General features: G+C 39.3%; 2 protein-coding genes across 2 annotated transcripts; both read left to right on the top strand.

The window, feature by feature from the left end:
* Positions 1-1,004: 1,004 nt before the first annotated feature.
* slc39a1 (solute carrier family 39 member 1) lies at positions 1,005-8,238 on the top strand. The gene is made up of 4 exons (XM_069661233.1): positions 1,005-1,228; positions 2,338-2,468; positions 3,238-3,552; positions 7,059-8,238. Exons 1-4 carry the CDS (start codon positions 1,114-1,116, stop codon positions 7,410-7,412), a joined length of 915 nt encoding a protein of 304 aa, XP_069517334.1. The 5' UTR covers positions 1,005-1,113; the 3' UTR covers positions 7,413-8,238.
* An 8,158-nt stretch (positions 8,239-16,396) lies between these two features.
* rlbp1a (retinaldehyde binding protein 1a) lies at positions 16,397-22,252 on the top strand. Its single transcript, XM_069661824.1, has 8 exons — positions 16,397-16,417; positions 17,820-17,860; positions 18,351-18,479; positions 18,570-18,774; positions 19,755-19,933; positions 20,016-20,174; positions 20,255-20,365; positions 21,427-22,252. Exons 2-8 carry the CDS (start codon positions 17,852-17,854, stop codon positions 21,571-21,573), a joined length of 939 nt encoding a protein of 312 aa, XP_069517925.1. The 5' UTR covers positions 16,397-16,417; positions 17,820-17,851; the 3' UTR covers positions 21,574-22,252.
* The last annotated feature ends 530 nt before the right edge of the window (positions 22,253-22,782 follow it).

The following is a 22,782-nucleotide window of genomic DNA, read 5'->3' on the forward strand; positions in this document are numbered from 1 at the left end:
GTGGTTTACATATCCGGCGCATGAAAGCGACGTCATCAATTCGTCGCCATACTCTCGTGGCGAAAGCGGCAACGATTGGTGAAAGGGTACCATCTTCTGGTCATTTTAAAACTTATAAAAAGATATACCGTAGTTCAATTAATAAATGTACCGATGGAAAAATATAATTTAAAGGAATGCAATCAAGTCTTTACAACGAAGCTTTTCTATTACAGAAACAATAATGTACATTTAAGATATAATGCTAAAATAATGAAGGTTTTATAAGTTACAACTCATGCCATATGGATTATTTGTAAGTAAGTTTAAAACTGGTTTAAAATCCCTTGTGACAGGAATTTGTTTTCTAGTAGGCCATACTTGCATGAACTTTTTAGCTTCAGTTCACCAGTAAATCCATTCAAATGATCTTCAGACTACTTACTACTTTAATAACAAGAGTAACTTGTAAATGGTTGTTCTTTGTATTGTCCTATAAATTATTAATAAAGCATTAAATGGCTTATTGAAATATTTGGCTTAGAACTTATGAACCATTTATAAAAAGGTACCACAATAACAGGGGCTTATAATGTTGCCATTAAAGCACATAAAAATGTTTAGACTCAAATTTATACTAAAATATTGTCCCTTAAGTACTATGTTGTGTCAATTTTGTCATCACTATTATTGATATTCACAAAATAAGCATGAGCTTACCTACATAACAGAAAACACAAGTCAAAGTCGATACAATTAGACTCAACTTCATCTAATTTAAGTCATTTTTTTAATATTTTGAAATTCTTGTATTGTATTTAAGCACTTACATATTCTGCTACAATGATTGAGTAATACGTATTAAAATAAGCAAGCAAAGTGGGCCAGTAAAGAGTTAATTAGAGCGTCCAATGTATTACTTCTTCGCGATGCGATTTTGAGCCTTCTCAGCCACCGTAGTCTGAACAGTAAATCCTGTGCTTTCAATATAATACCAAGGTGGGTGTTTTCTGGGTGAAACTCTTATCGTTTAAGGGGTAAGCAAGCTCCGGTTTGCTTCATAGCTTATCAAATGAAAGTACAGGTAGTTAGTTAGTTAACCGTATTCTTAAAACTGACAGTTTATGTGACAAAATGGACTACCTGCTCGGGGTGAAAGTAGGCTCTCTGTTCGGTTTGTTGTTTTTAACTCTCCTTTTTGGATTTATACCAGCTCGAGTACTATGGTTCAGAGACACAAACGCGACAGGTTGGTAAAATTTTCATACAATATAAGCAGCTCTTGACATTGTAGATAGATAGACAGCTTATTTTACGATTATATTCATTTTTTAAAGAAAAGGGGTCGCTTAAATTACCTTCAATTTGAGGTAAATTCAAATATTCAGATCAGATTACTTGTTTTTTTTAATAAAAAACAACGCCGAACTAAGAAACGAAATGTACTGAACAAAATGCGGTTGTTATTTTTGTTCTTCCATTTGTTAACAGTAGCAGATACATACATGCAAACATAAATTGACGTTTTTAATGAAGTTTCGTATGGGGGTCCCTCCTAACATTAGTGGGAGGTATACGGGTCGTATAGTGGTTTCCGCAGCCGTCTGTCTGATCACATGTTCTAACTCTAGATAGTGTTGTTATAAATGGTATTAGCTGTTGTTGATTTTATCAACTGTGACCCATTAACGAGGTGATACCAGAGTATTGATAAAATGGTTTATAATAGGTTTGATCTCAATCATTTACCATCAGTCACGGCCTGTCACAGTTTACAGTTTACTAAATCTTGTACCATTACCTTGTTACCTTTATTCTTTAAACCTAAATTAGCAATGTGCAAATTGATTTGAACTATAAAGTATCAATAAACCCTCCTCTTTTGCTTGGGGGTAAAGTCACCTGAAAGGGATGAAGCCTGATGCCCAAAGCCCTCTCAGCACATGTTCACATTTGCTTTCATGTATGACGAATTCAAGGCTGTCTGGAGGGTGATGTTTCGCTTCTTTATGGAAGTGAAAGTATCATTTTCCCCATTACATAGGCATGTGTGTTTGTGTGTGCGTGTGTGTTTTAGAGCTTTGCTGAATTGTGACTTCTGTTTCTTCTTTCATAACCATGATGTGTCACATGATCTAATAAAAAATATTCAAACTTTGAAAGGAATTGCAATGTCAAATAAGTTAATGATGGTTATATTTAGACATTCGAAATTCCCATTACTTCGCAGAGATATTTATTATTTACACATAACTGAAGTTTTAATGTTTTAATTTGAATATGCGCCCTTTATTTTGCAGTGTAAGATCATGTTGAAACATAACAGATGATTTCAGATTATTTTCTTTTCATTTGCAGAAATCCAGCGCACTGTTCTGAGTCTGATCAGCTGTTTTGCCGGTGGAGTTTTCCTGGCTGCATGTCTGCTCGACATTATTCCAACTTACTTATCAGACATTAGCGACGAGCTGGCTGCTCGGAGCGTGGAGGTACGTCCGAGAATGAGAACTCTTTCTCAGTCTGAAAAAATCCTCACATATATTACACACTTGGCCTGAAAATAAGAATGTTTTTTATTGTATATATATATCTACCAATATTTTATATATTATTCTATTACCCCTTCAGAATAAAGTATCAGAAGTAGTGAAAAATGCCCAACCCTAAGTCAGAGTGGAGAAAAAGAATCAGAAACACAGGATTCAGGAACACAAGACCGTTAATTAATTGTTAACCGACTTAATTATACACACAATGCGGAGATTTATTTACGGTTTTATTCTCTGAGAGAATAAACATTGTTCAGCTGATTGTTATTTAAGAAAGGTTAAGAATAAAAAAGACAGACACAGTTACTACAAGATCCTTGTAATGACCGTATCCTTCAAACATAAAACAACTTTTCTGGGGCGCTGGTTTATCTCAGTTGGTAGAGCAGGCGCCCCATGTATAGAGGCCACTGTCCTCGATGCACTGATCGCAGGTTCGATTCCCGATCTACCGATCATTTGGTGCATGTCATGCCCCCACTCTCTACTCCTCATATTTCCTGTCTCTCTTCAGCTATCCTATCAAATAAAGGCAAAAACCAAAAGAAATCTTTGAAAACAACTGTTCCTGTCGTTTTGACATAACACATTTAGATGTCCCGTCTTCACAACTAACGATCTTTATTTACATATTTAACTGTAGTCTGGTTATGATCTCTCTTTGCTAATTCTTCAAACTGATTAATCTCTCTGTTGCGGTCTCCAACAGACCAACTTTCCCCTTCCAGAGTTCATCATGGCTTCCGGCTTCTTCGCGGTCCTCATCTTGGAGAGGATAGTCCTAAATTGTCAGGGGATGAGCGGGGCTCAGGAGGAGAGGGCACCCCTGATACAGGACAACAGAAACGGGCATGGACACGGACCCGACCCTGCGGCAGACCCTGAGTTGGAGAGCAGCAACCAACACGTCCATGTTGACTTCCACGCTCACTCCCCCTTTCGCTCCTTCATGCTCTTCCTCTCCCTCTCGGTGCACTCTGTTTTTGAAGGTCTTGCTATCGGCCTGCAGAGAACAGACTCCAAGGTAAGAAGACAGAGAGTCTTTACCTGATGTTAAAGGTGTTCTGTGGAGATTTATTGTAAATACTGTTGTTCTAATAGCACTATAGGCCTTGGATACTGCCTAAAATATGGTACCATTGGGTATTGGCGAGTATGCCAATCAATGCACTGATTTTATAACCAATTAGCCCCCAAAAATACACTGGTTTTAGGTTATTTATCATTTGACAATAACAAAAAAACAACTGTGTGGTGCTAACAGAGAGTTTTATGTTAGTCAAACCTAGCTAGATGGCAGTGATCAGTGTTTTTCCACCAATGGTGGGGCACTCAGACTGGACAATACCAGGTATAGGTATCAGAATTGGTATCGGGAAGGAAAAATGGGATGTTCCCTTGAGGTGTAACAGACAAGTCTTGACAAACTTTGCAATGTTGATTTTTAAAGTTTGTTGAAGTAGTTTACATCCATGTTTACAAGCTTGCAGTTTCTTCTTCCCTGTTTTTGTTGGTGCCTTGCAGCATTTCTTGGCATGTTACAACCTGTTTGTCACATCACCCTCTCTCAGCAGTTCACACTTACGGACTCAGGACAATCTAAGGAGTATCAGCTTTAGTGTACAGGCCCTCTCACACATCCCACACTCATCCCACACACAGCGGGAGATTGTCCAATTGAGACACATTGTCAACTTCTGGAATAACTCAGTTTAATCAAGGGGTGATACCCAGGCAGAGTGTGCAGGAGGACGTGACTGTTTTTGCGCTGATATCACTACAATATTTATAAGGATGTTTCCGCAATACAAATGCAAGAATATCATTATACAGACAACTGAGGCATAACAGGGTGTAAATCAACATGCCCAATCGCTCGTTGTGAATGGCTCAGACAATTTCCTTCCTGACTTTACACTGACTTTATAGTCGGGTGCTGGCAGGTCCGTTTTGTTCTCACATGCAGCCCTCTGGTTAATATCGGGACATTTTAGCAGCAGTGCACGTGTGAAATCGGCTGGAGAAAATCTGCTCAGTTGCACTTCATGAGGTCTAAATCTCAGCAAATTAACCTTTGTCTTTAAATCCACTCAAACCGCAGAAGAATATTCAGACTGTGTTGTTTTTCTCGCTTTCCTTTTGTCGTACACTAAAATAATTAAATTATTGTGTTACGTTTTCAATCCCAGGTTCTTTTTCTGACCCTTTAACATGTGATACACTTTGTGTGAAATGCACTGATGAAGGATAATCTAACTGAGAGCGCAGTACTCCTACATCGACTTTGTGTCATTGATTTATAAACTTTATCATGTGACTAGTTAATTCCCCTGACGCGGGTGGTCTTTTGTTCAATCTTTGTAAAGAATTTCCTTTGTAACAACGGTATGCATTGGCCAGTGACAATGTAAGTTGTAATTAAGAAATATCACACTGGAGGTCATGATGTGAGGTGAATATCAGCAGGGCGGTGATACAGTCCAAGTCACGGGGCTGCAGTTCAAGTGACAAAGATAATCACATCCATGCTGATTTTCAGGACATCATGTAAAAATGAATTAAAACTACAGACCAGCTACTTTATATTACGCACATTTATCTGTATGTTTCCCTTTATCATGCACCAGTGAATTAAGAGTGAGTCAACAGTTTCTTATGTGCTCTTGAAGTACCAGCTCAATCTAGACAAAGACCCTCACCTGTAATGTTAATTAAGAGTATTCTGATACATGTATTTAAAAGTCAGAGTGATGTTATTCTCTTTATCAGTGCTCATGAAATGCCCCCGGCCCATCAGATTACTGGGTCAGAGTTAACTGTTGAATAATAAACAATGCCTCCACAATGCTATGATACTTTTTGTCGGCACTGCAGTGTTATAGCTTAGTAGGGAATTAACCGGCTAATCTACAAGCCTCTCATATAGTCAAAGAGCGGATGTGTAACCCAGTGTGGAAATAAAATAAGCCCTTTGTGCACAGGCAGACCATAGTACATCACTCTGTTGTTTACAAACTCTGTAAACATTTGCCTTAGGAAAGTGGCGTACAAATAACGTTAGTGTCATAATTACAGCTCTCTCATATAGACAGAACAAAGACGGCTTTTGGTTTATAGCTTCAGGACGCTTGAAAGAGAAGTTGATCTTGCTGTCAGATCTGTCCGGTCATAAGACAGCCTATGCGAGCGTTCCCTCGGGACGTTTCAGCTACACATAAATATTTGTTATCTGTATGTTTGGCTTGAAATTAACTCCACCACTTAAAGATTTAACTTCAGAAAGACAGATTATGAAATACAATATATATTTAAAGACGTAGAGATTATTGTCAAAAGAGACGTAAGTTCGTAAATATATACTTCTTAGAAAAATAAAAGGGAAGACATTTTTTACAGGGGACACCTAATTTACAATAAAAGATCAATTTTTAAAAAAGTTTTAAGTAAAGTGATGTTTTCTATAAGTACTGGTATTTCTGAGTTTCCCTATTTTACCTTAAAAAACTACAACCATGCACTATGTTATTTAAGCCATACATATTAGGTGTTAAAACCATTTAGATTTAATTAGAAATATATATTATTATTCTTTAATACCAAAGAAAAATATTTGTTGTGAAAGGGAAAGTCAGTTAAAACACAGGGATTTTAAAATAAGGTCTCCTAAAAGGGCACAAATGAACCACACTGTGGAAAACAAAGTCAACTGAAGTCACTTTATTATGCTTTATGGGTGGAGTAAGCTGATCTGCAGTGGTTGGATTTCCTACTTTCTTACGAACGCCTCAGTGATGATGATGATATCAAGGCAGTAGTTTATGCTGACTGGGATTTTCATGATGATGACTATACTGATCTTGTTGATGTTGATGTTGCCGATGATTATTATTATTTAAAAATAAATAAATAAATAAACGCCTATACACGGCCTGTTGGCACCAGTGTCCAATCGCACTTGAAGCTGTTTGTTGGCTGACTGTGTTCCCTCCTGTCTTGATCGTTGCTTGTTGTAAGAACTCTCAGATGTACGTCGCTTTGGACAAAAGCGTCTGCTAAATAAAAGTGTAACATTGTAACATTGATAGGGATGTGTTACGCTTGCGTCACTATGGGATGTGGTTACAGGTGCAAAAGAGCAGCAGCAGTGGATCGTGCTGCAACTAACCAGGTTATCTGATCACAAGAGATGAGTGAAATTTAGTTCACAGCCAGACAGAAATTTCTACCTCTGGCTAATCCACCAAATCGAAATGCTCTCAAATCCGAGCATTCAAGTTTAGCTTAAAAGCAGCTGCTGCTCTGTGCTCTCTCGTTGGCAGCTTTGCCCACCATTGCCTGCTATTACCTACTTCAAACACAGAGCTGCCATGCTCCTGTAAATAGCTCCCTCTGTTAACATATCCATGTTTTCTTGGAGTATATTGGCATCAGCATTTACTATTGTTTGTGCAGGCTGTTTTGTAATTGACCATTATATAAAAACTATTAAATTATGTACAAATAACCATAAACCATCTTTGTTTTCTGCAGGTTTTAGAGATCTGTGTCGCCATACTTATCCACAAGAGCATCATCGTGTTCAGCCTGTCGGTGAAGCTGGTCCAGAGCGCAGTTCCTCCAATGTGGGTGGCTGCGTACATAGGAGTGTTCGCCATGATGTCACCCATAGGCATCGCCATCGGCATCTCTGTGATGGAGGCGGGACTAGCAGCTGGAGCACTAATCCAGGCCATCCTGGAGGGGCTCTCTGCAGGGACGTTTGTTTACATCACCTTCATGGAGATCCTCCCGCATGAGCTCAACTCCCCCGGGAGACAGCTTATCAAGGTGCTCTTCATCCTGCTGGGCTTCAGCGTCATGGCTACTCTCACGTTTTTGGGCTGAAGACTGGCAGGATGTGAGCCGGGCGCTTTGTGCTGACCACAGCAGCTCCCGCAGGCGTGTGGGTAACTTTTGTACAGACAGACAGAGTAGAAGAAGTAGGGTTACTTTTGCACTGTTACATCCAGCTCTGGAGGCTTTAATGTAAAAGACAGCAAGACATCATATGCTGGTGTTTTATTTCTTTCATTATACTTTTAAAACGTTTCATAAAAGAAGATTACGGTGCATAAGATTTGTGTATAAATAATTAGTTTTTAAGAGGGTGTAAAGAAAAGAGGAAACACTGGTTAGTTTGTTTAAAGCCTGACTGAAGCACAGGGAACAATCATTGTGTCCCCTCATCTATCACTCTGTGTTCTCAAACATGCCTCTGGCCTGCAAACAAAACCAGTCTGACCTTTGAAACTATTGAGGAAACTACTGGAAACAAAGGCTCGTGTTGTACCTACATGATACCTTATAATTAACTCAGACCTGACAGCATAACGGTACATTCAGATGTTTACATGTTATTCACGAGGTACGTTCGTCACTACAGCCTTTGTGTATTGTTTTTAATGGTGTTTCTACTGACCCAGGTTTATTTGCTTCATACTGACATTTTAGTGCAATTCTTTTAGCTGTACTCTCCATTATTAGGGCTGCTTTATTACTAACCGAATCATCGATCAACATTTTATGCATTTGTCCAGAACACTAGTGTGCGTGTAAACTGACTCCCTGATGCCTTAAGAAGTTGGATGCCAAAAAAAAAGAGAGAAAACTATGAATGATTTGTTTTTATTCTGTTTGCACTTTTCTAATAAAGCATCAGTGGTTGTTGCTACAGATGAGAAAGGTTGAAATGTAATTGGCTTTATTTAAAACTGCTTTTCCCTGTTATTTCGATTGTTGACCTTTGACCTGGTTTAGCCCTTTTGGTTTTGCAACTTTGTCCACTCCAGGCCTCACGTACTTGTGTTTTCTTCACCAAATTCAAACAGTTTCGGACACATCATTACAGCACTTCTGGTGCCAACTACAGTGTTGGCCAACGGATTATTTTTCAAGCATTTATTATATTATCATATTATAGAAATGGACCATACTCTTGTGACCAATTGTAGAACACTGCACACAGTTAAAAATATCCTCTTTGCATTCTGCCTGCAAACTCTTAGATTCAGCTGTTCATTCTGTCATATGCAAGTTATTAACGGTTCACTGACAATTCCTGTTTTAGTCCGTCATGTGAGGGTCAGATGGTTTCATCATCAGGACAAATAGCAGAAGTTAAAGGGCGTGGATTAGTTGTTACAAAGAACATGTGCATATGTCAGCAAATAAGTGTTTTTAAATCCAGTTTAAATCTGGTATTTTGCAAGTTATTCATGGCAGGTCATATGATCAAGAATAGTAAAGCATATACGATAAAACTGCTCCAAAGAACAAAAGTATCTGCTTTCACTTGTGAATGGGCTTCTTTGTTAAATCAGAATACCACACGGTGAAGTGCAACATATGTAAAGACCTTTGTTCAGACAAAAAAATCAAGGAGAATGACGCAAATATTTCCGGTCTTATGATCATTGACTTCATGAGAGGTGACGTTTGTTGTTTGGACTTCAAAGGAAAGTTGCAGAGTCTGTCGTCATTTATTATATTCAATGTTAATATTATTTAAATATAACTTCAGTATAGTCATATTGCTCTTATACATGGGGGGGGGGGGGGTGGATTTGTTTTATACTTTTTCAGAGCACAGCAAGACTACAAAGAAAACGAAATTAAAGCTTAAAATAACTAATGCAGAATATCCTACTTAATAGTAACCACAGCCATAATTCACCATGTTCTCACAGTGGCCATTTGTCTCTGATGTCACAGTCCAGGTTGTAAGCTTGAATAATGTTACAATGTTGTACTGCCTTTTTCCAAGTTGCAAGTCTTATGAACATAAGGAAACTGATAAAATGCTGTCATGTCACTTGGCATTAATTCAAAGTAAAACAACATATTTGATAACCCCATTGGTACCATTAGACAACAGCTAACGTTAGCATTCTGCCACTTCCTAGCTAGCATTACTCTAGGATATTGTTACATGATACCATAGGAGAGGAGTTAAAACCTAACTAACTGTAATGTTAGCTAGCTAACCGTTTCGTTAGCTATTAATTGTTTTAATGCCAACATTAGCCTTTGTGGGTTATCTACGTTATCAAAAGTGGTGTTTTAACATGAAGTATGGCCGTGTGTCCCTCTGAATCATTCTTTTCAGTCGCTGAATGACGAGCACTTAAATAACAAAGTTGATAGCTAACCTGGAACACAGAACAACAACATTATAAAAGCATTTGAGCTTCCCAATCTGAGTGTGTTGAGCTTCCTGGTGAATATGGTGAATTAAACTACTACTACAACCACAAAGCAGTTTCTCTTTAAAAGGTACATAATTGTATGAATATACGCAGCAAGAGGCTTTTCACTGGTCCTTACCATGAAAAGAATTATTACAGGGTCCCTTGTTTTACCAAACACACTTCCCTTTGTCCTCATTATAAAATCTCACTCCTCCATATGGAATGTGTCATTTCCCCTGACCACAAATCAAACAAGGGTAGAGAGTTCATTTTCCACACTGGCAACATCAACTTTGCAGTCCCCATTCTGAACAAAGCAGCCATTTTTCTACACTTATTGGCAAAAGATAAGAAGCTTGTTCAAAGGGATGTCTATGAGTGGATCAGGTTTACAGACTTACATTGATTACAAACAGGTAAAACATTACTAAAAAAGTATGCAACTTTTTCCCTGGAATAATAGAGTCTGTGTTATGTTCCAGACAAAGCCTGGAATTTGTAAATACCTGAAAATACTAATGCAGGCTTAGTGTACACAGTCCTTATAGTGCAAATGAGGCAAAGTTCCCATTTATATACAGGTGATCAATATGACAGATACCTCTATGTGTCCTCATACATTTTTGGAGCATTAATGAATTTTATCTGCTTCTAGATTCTTCTAGTACTACCAACCACAATGATGTTAATAAAGTATGACTTTAGAGCAGGGGTGGCCAACCCTGCTCCTGGAGAGCTACCTTCCTGCATGTTTTAGGTTTCTCCGCACTCTAACACACCTGATTTGAATGATCTGCTCGTTATCAACCAACTGAAGCTTCTCAGGGGTAGTGGGAGTTATAATGAGCAAAACATTCAAATCAGGTGTGTTAGAGCACGGAGAAACCTAAAACATGCAGGAAGGTAGCTCTCCAGGAGCAGGGTTGGCCACCCCTGCTTTAGAGGGACTACGAAGGAGAGAGGGCAGGGACGTATTCTTGCAAAGCATTTTATAATTTTCTAGGATAAAACCACCTGCATCCTTTGGTCTAGATAAGTGACTTACTTAGAAATTCTGACATCTTTATAATTCCAGATGAACAGAAATTCATTGTATCTAATTGTTTGAAGTGTGAGCAGAAGTCATCACATTTAACTTGGACTTTCCAGTTCAATCTTAGATCGCCTTAATCTTTTTATAATCACGACAAGAAACGAATAGTATTTTTGTAAAGAAATGGACTGTAAACAAGTCACTTCAACCACTGAAGAAACTGGCAGTAATTCACTATTGTCCCATGTTTATAGAGAATCCTGAGGGACCACCAAATGGATCAATGAGCCAGAATAGTGTCAGTGTTTGCGTTTTGGAGATGTATACAAGGATGTCGTCGGCATTTAGTGAAAGGTGGCTTCTATATCTATACATTTAAATGGGACTTTTCTGATACCAGCAGCCAAATGTTCAACCACAATTAAAATAGAAATGGGGAGAGTCAGTTGTGGACTATTCAATCACCTTGGTCCAGACAAAAAAATCTCAGTTGTAAAAGTCACGTCAGGCCATGATCAAAGAGCACTGTGTGTCTAATGAGTACACAACTGCTCGGTGTACAAAACGTTGAAAGGCGGCGTAAATTGTAAGATTAGCATAAAGCCACTTTGTCAGGATAAATGAGAGAATATATGCATTGTTTAATATGTTGTTATAGTTTGTGGTTTCAATGGGCAACAATGAAATGGGATGATCCGATAAAACCACTTTAGGTTTTAAACCAAATACTATGAGGAATTCTTCGCTACAGCCTCGTTATTGAGGAATTATAACGGAGGAATCTTGATCTCATCAAGATTAATATCAGTATTTGGGGGCATTTACTTTATCCTTTGATAGGTTGGGTTAATGACACTGTTTATTTTGTGGTTTACACTTGTGATTTAAGCTGCGTCTACCAAAAAGCACGCAGGACTTTTAGATTCAGGGGTCACTTTTAAAGGGAATCAAAAGTCCCTCCAGAACATTGTTGACTGCATTTACATCGAAGTCTTAAGACACGTGAAAATTAGGCAAAACAGTCTGCTCATGTCTGTAAGATTGTTCTGAATGAAGAACTCGACCAATCGTAAATGGTTAAGTGCTGCAAATCGCAGCTCAAAGTCCCTGCGCTTTCAGAAAGTACTACCTGCCAAGCAGGGATCTTTCAGAGGATGAAATGAAGTCACTGGGGCTTTATTTAGACCTTGATCCCTGTAATGAGAATGCACTGAGTACCCCTTAAAGTCCCTGAGGAAAGTTCCTGTGGTGGAAACGCAGCTTTAGAGAGATGTAGGAATGATATAACATAAGTGTATTTTTGGTAGAAGCAACTGGCTACTGATGTTTACAGCTTGGAATCTAGCCTGGAGTTGCCAATCCTGGAGTAAGATATAAGATAACACACACTTTATTGATCCCCCATTGGGGGAAGTTCACTTGCTACAACAGCTCAAAGTAAAAGGCGAGGTAAAACAAGTGATGGATAAAAAGGCAAGACAAAGACAATAAAATGCAATTATAATATTAATAAATATATATGCTATGTACATCTTTCAATTATTGTGGATGGTTACGTTTTTGTACAGAAAAAGTCAAAAACACACAGCGTGTATCACTGTGATCTGGTTGATTATGAGTAAAGTGACCTACAGTATTGCAGAATAAATAATTGTTTATGCACTGCAAAAACATCCTTTTACACAGGGTAGAGAGGCCTTAGTACATCCACTAAACTACAAGATTGCATTAGATTACAGATTGTTCACTGTTCTTAAATGAGACAGCGGCCCTGCCTGTCTATGAGAGAATACACAGCATGATGGAAATCTGTGAATGTTACAATCTGACTTATATGGCATCGAGTTAAAACGATTCAGAAAAAAGATGGGATCATAAAAGTTGGGCCTGTAAAAATACATCAATGTTGTTGGTATGTACTATTAAACTACTTTTGACTATCTGCTTAGTTACTATTAAATATCTGCCTCTCTGGTCAGAGATAGTTTGTGTGTAAAAAATGGCATCCATCTGTCTTTATCAGGATGCAACACCTCCTGATTTAAGTTGGAGCGGTGGACCAGAGACGTCCACAGATGACAGAGTGAAATAAATTTGATGCATGTTGTAAGTATGTTAAAGAAATATATCTTGTACAAAAACAAAGTGTGGATTCATAGTTATCTAAAAAAAATATTTGGTAATATAATTTGCATTTACACAAAGTACATGTTTAAAATAATAATTACATTAATTACAGTATATATAGTTAATACATTGAGTGTAATATTATTCAGAATTGTTAGACATAGCTCTTTGTTATATAAAAATTACGCATTTACACTTTACTAGGGATAAAATTGGGTGTAGTTGGATTCCTGGTCCACTAGGTGGGAGTGTTCATCCAGGGATTGTAAACTTCTTTAAATAGGGACAGATGCAGGATTAAAGAAGTGTAAATATATGTCTATGAATGTACTTAATTCATGCATGTTTTTGATTACCAATAAGATAATTGAACCCTTTGGACAACACAGGTGTGAATACCCAGGCCCAGTTGCACCCTGGCTCACTGTCATGTATTACTGGGACACTTGCATGAAAATAAGCTTTTGTTTATGTTATGAATAACACTGCTTTGTGCTTTCCCCATAAAGACAAAATGTCAATCAACTTTCTATATAGTACAAATCTATATATACACACACATCTATATCTATTTATATGGTGCAAAAGCACAACAATCCTAACTACTGCACTAATAAAGGGCTTTCTCCTCTCTGAAAACTTTCAAATTATTGATCATATGAATATTTTATACATCCAAACAGCCAAATAGTTTGATTCATAATCTGGAGAAGGGGACACTGAATGCATCTGTGTTCACGCAGGACTATTTGTTGGCCTGCTGGGTGACATAACAGGCAGTAAATTCCTTTACATCAAAGAACTTAACCCTATAGAGGAGACAAAAAACACATTCACATGGAGGCTTTGTTAACCCGTTTGTCTCTGAGAGGGAATAGGAGGTTATTCATGAGCTTCCACTAATGAGAGAGCTGCTGATAGAGAAACAATAGCAGGGTACAGTAAAGTCTGCCAGTTCAGGATGACAGAGGCCTCAGTGTGTGGAGGAGGGAGACCCGGCGAAACATCGAGGTTTAGTGTGGGATGGACGCTTCCTCTGTTCGCACACAGCTCATTAACCTTTTCTATCCGCTCAGCGAGGATGCTAAACTGAATTCCTCTTGTTTGCTCTCTTAGATATGACGGAGATTATGTCTGATAAGCCAACACAAGGTCAGCTCTTTGAGTGTAATCACACAAGAAGCAGATCAGGCTGTGATTTTATTCCAGGAGTGCACACCGTCAAGAGGGAAGAGAAAACGTGTAAGCCTGCAGCTGCGTGAGGCTGTATTTAGGTATATTGGTTCTTTGTGCTAAATGCTAATAGCTATTAAAGTTAGCATGGCTTAGTGATGCTTAAAATACTGGAGAAGCAAACATGATTTGATTCTGAATCGCTGTAAATAATGGCTGCCACTAAAAGAGAGGCGTGCTGTCTGATGTCGTGCAATCATGGATAAGTAATCCATAATCTGAGTCCCAAAACAAGCGGCTCCCTCTGATGAGGATTTCAAAGAATGTGTAACATGAAGCTGAAAGCCCCTCACAGGTGGTCGCCTCTCTCTTATGACATTTGCACAGGCATGAATCCCACCTTTCATGTCACATGTGCAGGAATAACATGCAGTCTGAACGGTTGGTAACAGGCTCAACACATAAGATAACTCAGGTCGGAGCATATTGAGAGCTGAGATTGGACAAGTGCAGGAGGTACTAGGACGTGAAAATACAGCAAAGTCTTCATACAATATAATGTTATGTTTAGGAGATAAATACCCCACATACTGTGTTCTGGAAGATTCTGCACATGAATGGTAATAAAATCACATTTAAATCACATAAAACCTTCAAAATCAAACTATGTGTGATGAAAATGACAACAAGTCCAGAGTATGGTGGCCCAGAGGTGCAAAAAACAATGACATAGGCCAAAACACACATAAAAAAAAGTTTTGTTTTTCCAAAATGTTTTCTGACTTGTTCATGTGTTTTATATTATGCTTATTTGATGTTTCTTATTTTGGCTGTGGGTGTGATTTGTTGTCACCACAGACTGTGTAAAAGAGGTGGACGTAGCCACCATGACGTTACCCATTGGTTGTATGGACTACTGTTTTTAAGCCTCAAGTTTGGCATTTTGGCCATTTCCTTAATGTTTTTTTGGGACGAGAAGTGACCCTATTCGGCAGCAGGGTGGATACACATACGTCTCTCTCACAGTTGACAACCAGAGGAAGCCACGCCCTGAAGCTCACCCTTCCTTATGGTCTATTCCACTGCAGTGTAAAATAATGATTCATTTCTAACTTTTTAATTAACTTTTTATTTATTTGGCCTTTTATGCCTTGACTTAGAGAGAGAGCTGGGGGGATGACAAGCGGCAAAGGGCCAAGAGTGAGTCGAACCCAGGGCTGCCACATTAAGGACTGAAGCCTTTGTATATGGGATGCACGATTTAACCGCTGAGCTAAAGCGGCGCCCCTCATAACTATTATTTAATAATGATTTTAATCTAAATTGGACAAGAATTTTCAAATTAAATAACTTCCTATATTGAAGAAGACGTCACAGTTGTAGATTGAAACACAAAAAGGGAGAGGACCCAGACGCAGACTACAAATTCATTTAAACAAAAAGACAAAAGGCAACAAACAAAGGCTTACTGTGTACTGAGACTCCAGAAACAGAAACAGTCCAAGAAACACGGGGAGACACGAGGAAAATCCAACAGAGTTCATGTATTAGGTAACAAAGGGTTTCACAAGGATAGACGTCAACGAACTGGCAAAGAAACAGGGGAAGACAAACGCCACGTACAGAGGGGGTAAACAGGGACAGGTGAGGCTAATCAACACAGGTGAAAGCAATGAGGGCAGGGCACACAATCCAAAAGGCGGGAAAGAAACAAAGGAAGGAAGTAGAACAAGACATGGACAAGAACTACAAAATAAAACAGGAAACACTAAAAACCAAACTCAGGACTGACAGTAATAAAACAGGAAATTATATCTAAACAATGAAACACAAATGAACAACGTTACTAAACAAGACTAAATCATGACAAGAACACAGAATACATTAAATACAAAACTAAATTACTCATGACAGAAAACCTGAAACTAGCAACTAGAGATTCAGACCATACACTCAATGGAGAAATGTTTATTTAGTTAATGAATCAACTTAGATGTTGGGTCATTTCGTCACCTGTTTCCATACAATTGGACATTTTTTATTCAGTCTATAACCTTGACCTATGTTGTTATATAACTGGTGTCATCCAGTGTTGTTGTGTTTTGCCCCTCAGGAACTCCATAACACCAAAGTGACGGTCCAGAAAGAAGACTCCTCTCCTCCTCCATCCCAGCTCCCCTTCGTGTAGATTAGCCTCTTGCTGTAATCCACCGTGTCATGTTAATCCTGCTCCGAGTGATGTTTTCAGAAGCCCCGCCCCTCCTGGTCCTCTCTCCTCCTGGTGTCCTCTGTGCCACTCTTGTCGACTCCTCTCATCTCGTCTGCTTAAGGTAAGTCTGCTCGGCTCTTTGGTTAAAACAACGCAAAGACAGGTCAGGAAATAAATGTGGATGATGAGCACAAAGATGATGTTGTTTCTTTTAACTGAATAGTTTTTAGCAATCAAAAGAAAGTGCCGTGATTTCTAATACTGCTTTTATACTGCTACTGTTGAAAGTTAACATTGTTCACTATAAGTGTATTATTTCAGTGATCATGCATTGCATATTTTTGATGTTCTGACCTAATTTAGGCCTACAAAAAAAGGCTCTCTACATGTATTTGTTTGCAAGTTTATCATCCTCAGTGAGGGATTAACACATTCTCATTACACTACAGTTTTGCTGCAGAGGAGCATTTAGGGCATCTGTGTCAGGATTCTTGGTTTAAGGGCTTTAAATCAACTGTATTTGGCTTTACATTGTTCAAAAGAAACATTATTTGGCCAAATATTATAACCTTTTTTAAAGATGTTTTGTTGTTTTGAAGAATGGTGTAATGAGAGGGCTTTGTCAGTGTACTTAAACATACCAAATACAGTAAATGTAGCTCTAAATAACAACAATTACATCAAGTCACAGAGGAAAGCATCTTTTATAAGATAATTTTCAAAAAACACAGAATGTTTGTTTTAAAAGACTTACCCAGCTGTACTGAAGGCGTATCTGAAATTCTTAGTTTATTAAACCACCTGAATTGAAAAATATTCTGTTTATAAAAACAAACTAATCCTACTAAAGATGGTTGTTCCTGCTTAATTTGTATTAATACTAATAATATTTATACATTATATAGTGTTATATGTTGATGTTTCCGCATAATAGCATAAAAAAAACAAATTTTATTATTTTATGTTCTAGAAAAAGAGAAAGGACATACATCATCTCTCGCTACTTTGATAAGAAATAGAGTCAGAGAAAATGACTTAAATCACACATGGTTAAAATAATCTTGAAGTATTATTGAACACTTTCAGAACAGCAGTAATTAATCTCAACAATCTTCTGGGTTTTTAAAATATCTATATATGTAAATTTATTGTGTATAAATCAGATGCTTAGCTGCATGATTCAAATGTCATGGCGATGTAGGAGAGACAAACTGGGTTTCACGGGGAGCAGTGGTCAGTAATCTGCAGTTTGTCACTGTTGTGTAAGAGGACGTCTGCTCCACTGATGAGTGAAGAAACAACTTTCCATCTTCAACATTTGTACATCACTGAGACACATTTTTGAGGCTGGTTTATGTAGATTTTGTAATCCAATGAGGGCCTGAATGCACTTCTGATCTCATGACCTCTCTCTGGCGTGAACAAACTCAAAGTCTCTGAAAGCAAATGTTCTCTCCTCTTTCGCACAATGGTTTGCCGAATGAGATCATGTTCTGTTTGTGCCAATTCTCCTTTCTTCACAGAGTTAGTGGAGCTGCTGTGAGACGCTGCAACCATGGCTGCTGTGAGTTTAAGAAACAATTCAACACTTGACTGTCTCCGTTCTCAGCCAGACGCTTAGTCACTGTCTGGCCTTTCTTTATGTGGGGTGGGGGTCCAGGTTAAAGCATAAACACCCTTGGGAGTTTGACTGTCAGAGTAATGCTGTTATTGTGCTGGTAGATTCCGGCTGGATGGACCCTTAAGCTGTTTTTAAGAAGTGGCTTTAGAAGTCCGTTCAGTAATCATGTGAGGCAGATTAAGCAGCCGTCCGCTGGTGTGCATCGTTTGGGGTCTGCTCCAGCTCAGATGGGTCCTGTGTTTTACACTTAAAGTCATTGTAACAGGCGTCCATTGAAGTACTCAAGCAGTGAAGCATGTTTTTAAGTGGAGCTCAAAAACCTGAAGCTTACGAGGTTTAAAAAACAAGTTAAAGACAGACACAAAGCAGGATTTACTCAAGATGATGCTTGATTAAAAGCTGCATGAGCTTTTACACATTCATCTTTTTGCAGACTGGAACTTTCCGCATGGTGTCAGAGGAGGAGCAGGCCATGAGGGCAAAGCTGGAGCATTTGACAGTGAAGGATCATGGGCCGGTGTTTGGGCCTTGCCAAAAACTGCCCGGGCACACTGTGCAGAAGGTAGAAAATCAGAGAGATTAGTGTAAACCAAAAGTCCCCATTTTTGCCTCTGCAGACTCAAACAAGTTCATGTTTTCCTTTCCCCTCCAGGCGAAGGATGAGCTGAGTGAGACAGAGGAGCGGCGGGCGTCGTGCCTGAAGGAGCTGCGGGCGATGATGAAGGACAGAGCGGCTGAGGGAGACGACCTAGCCAAACTGGTGCTCGAGCGCTTCGGGGACAAGCCGGACTCTCTGATGCTGCGCTTTCTCAGAGCTCGCAAGTTTGACGTCGTCAGATCCCACGACCTCATGAAGGGTTAGAAGACCCCATCTATCATCTATTTCTATTTCAAACATCTTTTTGTGGCCTCCACATGTTGATTCAGTTTCTGCAGTCAGTTTCAGAGAGCTTCAGTAATTGAGGGTGAGACCTCCTTTGTGCTGCTCGTCTGCATGAGTCCTGCACATCACAGAGACATGGGGGCATGCGTTCATTAATTGGGGGCTTTTAGATACTGCCTGAGTTTCCCCTGACAAAGCCGTCCTTTGTGTCCAAATGGGACAAGCGGAGTTTACTTTACTTGTGAACCCACCGTGCTCTCCTGGGAACTTCACCGCACATGTGCTGAGAGTGCTGGTTTTGGAGAGGAGATTAAAAAGCAGAGTGGGTGGACACTCGTTTAAGAAGATACAATGCTTTACAACTTCCTTGTTGTTTGCGTGTGTGTTAAGGACTTGCTATGCTCTTATAACACAGTACTTGTAGATGCTTTATATATGCTTTCTCAGCACAAACTCAAAATTAATTATTTTCCTACAATGTGTCTAAATGAAATAATCCCAAATTTTAAGCTACAAAGAGTTTAGCACTATGTTAACCCAACCACATCTCATTTTGCTGTTAGAATATTTGGCCCTTACAAAGACAGAAGCAAAAGAAAACACATTCATAAGTATAGAAGCTGCACTTGTGAGTGTGAGAGGGGAATGTGATGTGAACTTGTTTGGTGGGGTTAATTGCTGGTTGCGTGCACGTGCAAAAGGCACACACAAACACACACACACACACACACACACACACATGCCCTCACTCTCTGGGTTAATTGGTGCCTCGGTATGAAGAGGCTCAGATCAGCTCTGTAGATGCACTGAGACACTGCTGTCATTGTGCTTGGCACTGAGCGCTCACATTGAACACAAAGGCTTTGTGAACAATTAGTGCGCGATAAGAGAATGCAGCTGATCTCTCTGCTATGATGTGTGTCTGTGTGTGTGTGTGTGTTTGGGGGCCTCCAGGTTATGTGCACTTCAGGAAGGAGTACCCTGAGCTGTTTGAGAACATGACCCCCGAGGCGGTCCGCAGCACCATCGAGGCGGGGTACCCCGTGGTGCTGCCCAGCAGGGACAAGTACGGCCGCGTCGTCCTGCTCTTCAACATCGAGAACTGGGACCTGGAGGAGATCACGTTCGATGAGGTAGCTGAGAAGCAGCTCTTTGACATCGATACACTAAAGAGCGTGTTAGAAATACGTCTTTGTGCGTGTGTTTGCTTCACAGATCTTAAGAGCGTACTGTGTCATCCTGGAGAAGCTGCTGGAGAATGAAGAAACCCAGATTAACGGCTTCGTCCTGATTGAGAATTTCAGAGGCTTCACCATGCAGCACGCCTCGGGAATCAAACCGGCCGAGCTCAAGAAGATGGTGGACATGCTGCAGGTCAGAGCAGACTCATGAGGTAGACGTGGGAGTTTCTTTTTTTTCTATCTGTTAATGTTCTGGGTCTTGTTTTTTTGCAGGACTCTTTCCCTGCCCGTTTCAAGGCGGTCCACGTCACTCACCAGCCGTGGTACTTCACCACTACGTACAACGTGGTCAAACCCTTCATGAAGAGCAAGCTGCTGGAGAGGGTACGGATGGGGATGGGGTATCTTTATTCAACTCTTAGATAGTTTACCAGACATAAAAATGACACTCAAAGATACTCGATTTTTAAAGAACTCGGGGCCAGAAGTGACCAGGTTGGGACGGGTCAGTCTATGCTCAAAGCTAATTCATTAGCTGGCTAATTACATAGTTAACCACAGTGCTTCCAACAGAGTGAGATTCTATTTGTGGAGGTAGCATACAGGAGCTGTCTCTGTATCAGGCTAAAGAAGCTTACACAGCTTGTGGAAGGAAGCAGACTCACTAACAAACGGGGTAACTTAAAATCACCAGTCCTCTTATCACTGTGGCCCACTGTGGGTAAAAACAACAGTCCTGACTCCTATGCTTGGGCCGCCCCAAAGAAATCAATGTAAGAGAAAGAGCTAACAATGGTGAGCGCAGTTACTGATACCTGCTAATTCATGCAAAGCTGAACCACAGAATTCTTGTACAATCAGTACAATGCACATCAAACCATATTATTTGCAAAGTATTTGCAATAAAAATGATCTAAAATGCATCAACAACAACACAAAGAGAGATTGTAGCAGTTAGTTAGCACCCAAATGTCACTCCCAGTGACCACGCCCCTAAATATGCATAGCTTTTAGCCCTAATATAGATTAAATAGGTGAGTTAACTAAAAATGTACTCTTTGTACAGTTGTCATGAATATAGAAATTAGTTATAGAGACTACATTTTTTGTACCAGGCTGTAAACATGTTTTATTCTGCTGTAAAATTGGGCATTTTAATCTGTGGCCTAATGGGGATTGACTCGCTTTTGGAGTCAGCCTCAAGTGGCCAGTCGAGGAACTGCAGTTTTTCAGAAGCGCTACAGGGTTACATCTAAATACAAACTCATGCATCTCAGCATCAAACCTTGATTCCCCGACATAGAAGTTTTTGTTGTGAGTTTTATGTCAACAGGTGTCGAAAGAGGGACTCAAGCTATCTTAATTTGAGTCCAGGAAAGTTTTGTACAGTTTTCTCCACTTTGCATCTACCATCTCCTCTGAATACTGTTCATAACTGTCCTCAGGTCTTTGTGCACGGTGACGAGCTCGACAACTACATCAAAGAATTCGATGCAGACATCCTGCCTTCAGATTTCGATGGGAAAGCGCCTGTTTCTGACTGCCAGGCCATCGCCACCAAGCTCTTTGGCTCTGAAGACACCGCTCTCTGAGAGAACAGACCTCCTAAATTTTATCCCAAGAGTTGTAGTGTCCTTCACCCTAGATGCTTCTCGCGCGATCAGATCAGATATTTGGTCTATTCTGAAGCTAGGTTGACTTTTGAATATTATTCAGGCAGTTCTTATGAGCAACAAGAGGTTTTTAGTGTTAGGAGCAGGTGGCTTGCAAATGAGTAATATATGTGATATAAATGGGAAAGAAAAAGGATGTTTAGATATTACAGAGAGTAATTGATGGACGTTTGTTATTTTACAGCGCTGACATTTCTTGTTACTTGAGGAGCAGAGGGAAAATGAGGGAGTCGCTAATGTGATGATGTAGCTCACATCCTGAATGAGTACTGGGTTAGTTTGTTCTTCGCCTTAAAATGACTTTCACAGCGCACACGGCCTTGTGCCTACATCCTTCGTTCGATGGCTGAGAGCAGAAGTTTATCAAAGTCTCAGGAGTGAATTTTAAGATATGACGGAAAACTGATAAATGGATACGTCTGCATTTGATTATTGTAATAGGAGCGGGAGCCTCCTGATGCAGTGCCATGTAAACACGCCTTTGTCTCAGCAGCCTTGTTTGAGTTGTGACACTCAGATGCCCGATGTACACCGGAGATCCACCCTGCTGTCTGCAATGGATTTGGAAAATATTCAATTAAATAGATTTTTTTGTGTGTGTCTGTAGTTGCATTATTTGTCTTCCTGTTATTTCATCTATCATGAAAAATGTTGGGGAGATTTAAATAGGTCTGACTAACATTACAGTACTACTGAAGTAAAAGAAGCAACAACACATAATAGAAGTGGTCTTTTCAAAGTAAAAGTCCTGCATCACAATTTTATTGATTTAAAAGTAAAAAAACTTCAAATCAAAATATAATTGAAGTAACAAAAGTAAAAGTACTCATTATGCTACCTCTGTGTGGCTTCATCTATAATAATATTTTCTATTTTAATACCTATTCTCTTTCTTTATAGTATTTAGACTTTATTCAGTAAAGTAACTACAAATAATGAAACAAAAAATAAATAATACTACAGAAAAACAAAATTGGATTATCCCTGATGTATAATTGAAATGCACATTACTACATGCATAATGTTAGCACAATTATTTCTGGAACATCATTAGGTAAATTGAAATTGTTTTTTACTGTACATTAAAATATAAGCTAGATCAATATCTCCATTAGTATGTAAAGCAGT

This window comes from Semicossyphus pulcher, unplaced genomic scaffold (assembly GCF_022749685.1).
Source record: "Semicossyphus pulcher isolate SPU_LCO1_2020_fin unplaced genomic scaffold, fSemPul1.0.p SCAF_1, whole genome shotgun sequence".
In the NCBI taxonomy this organism is placed as follows: Eukaryota; Metazoa; Chordata; class Actinopteri; order Labriformes; family Labridae; genus Semicossyphus; species Semicossyphus pulcher.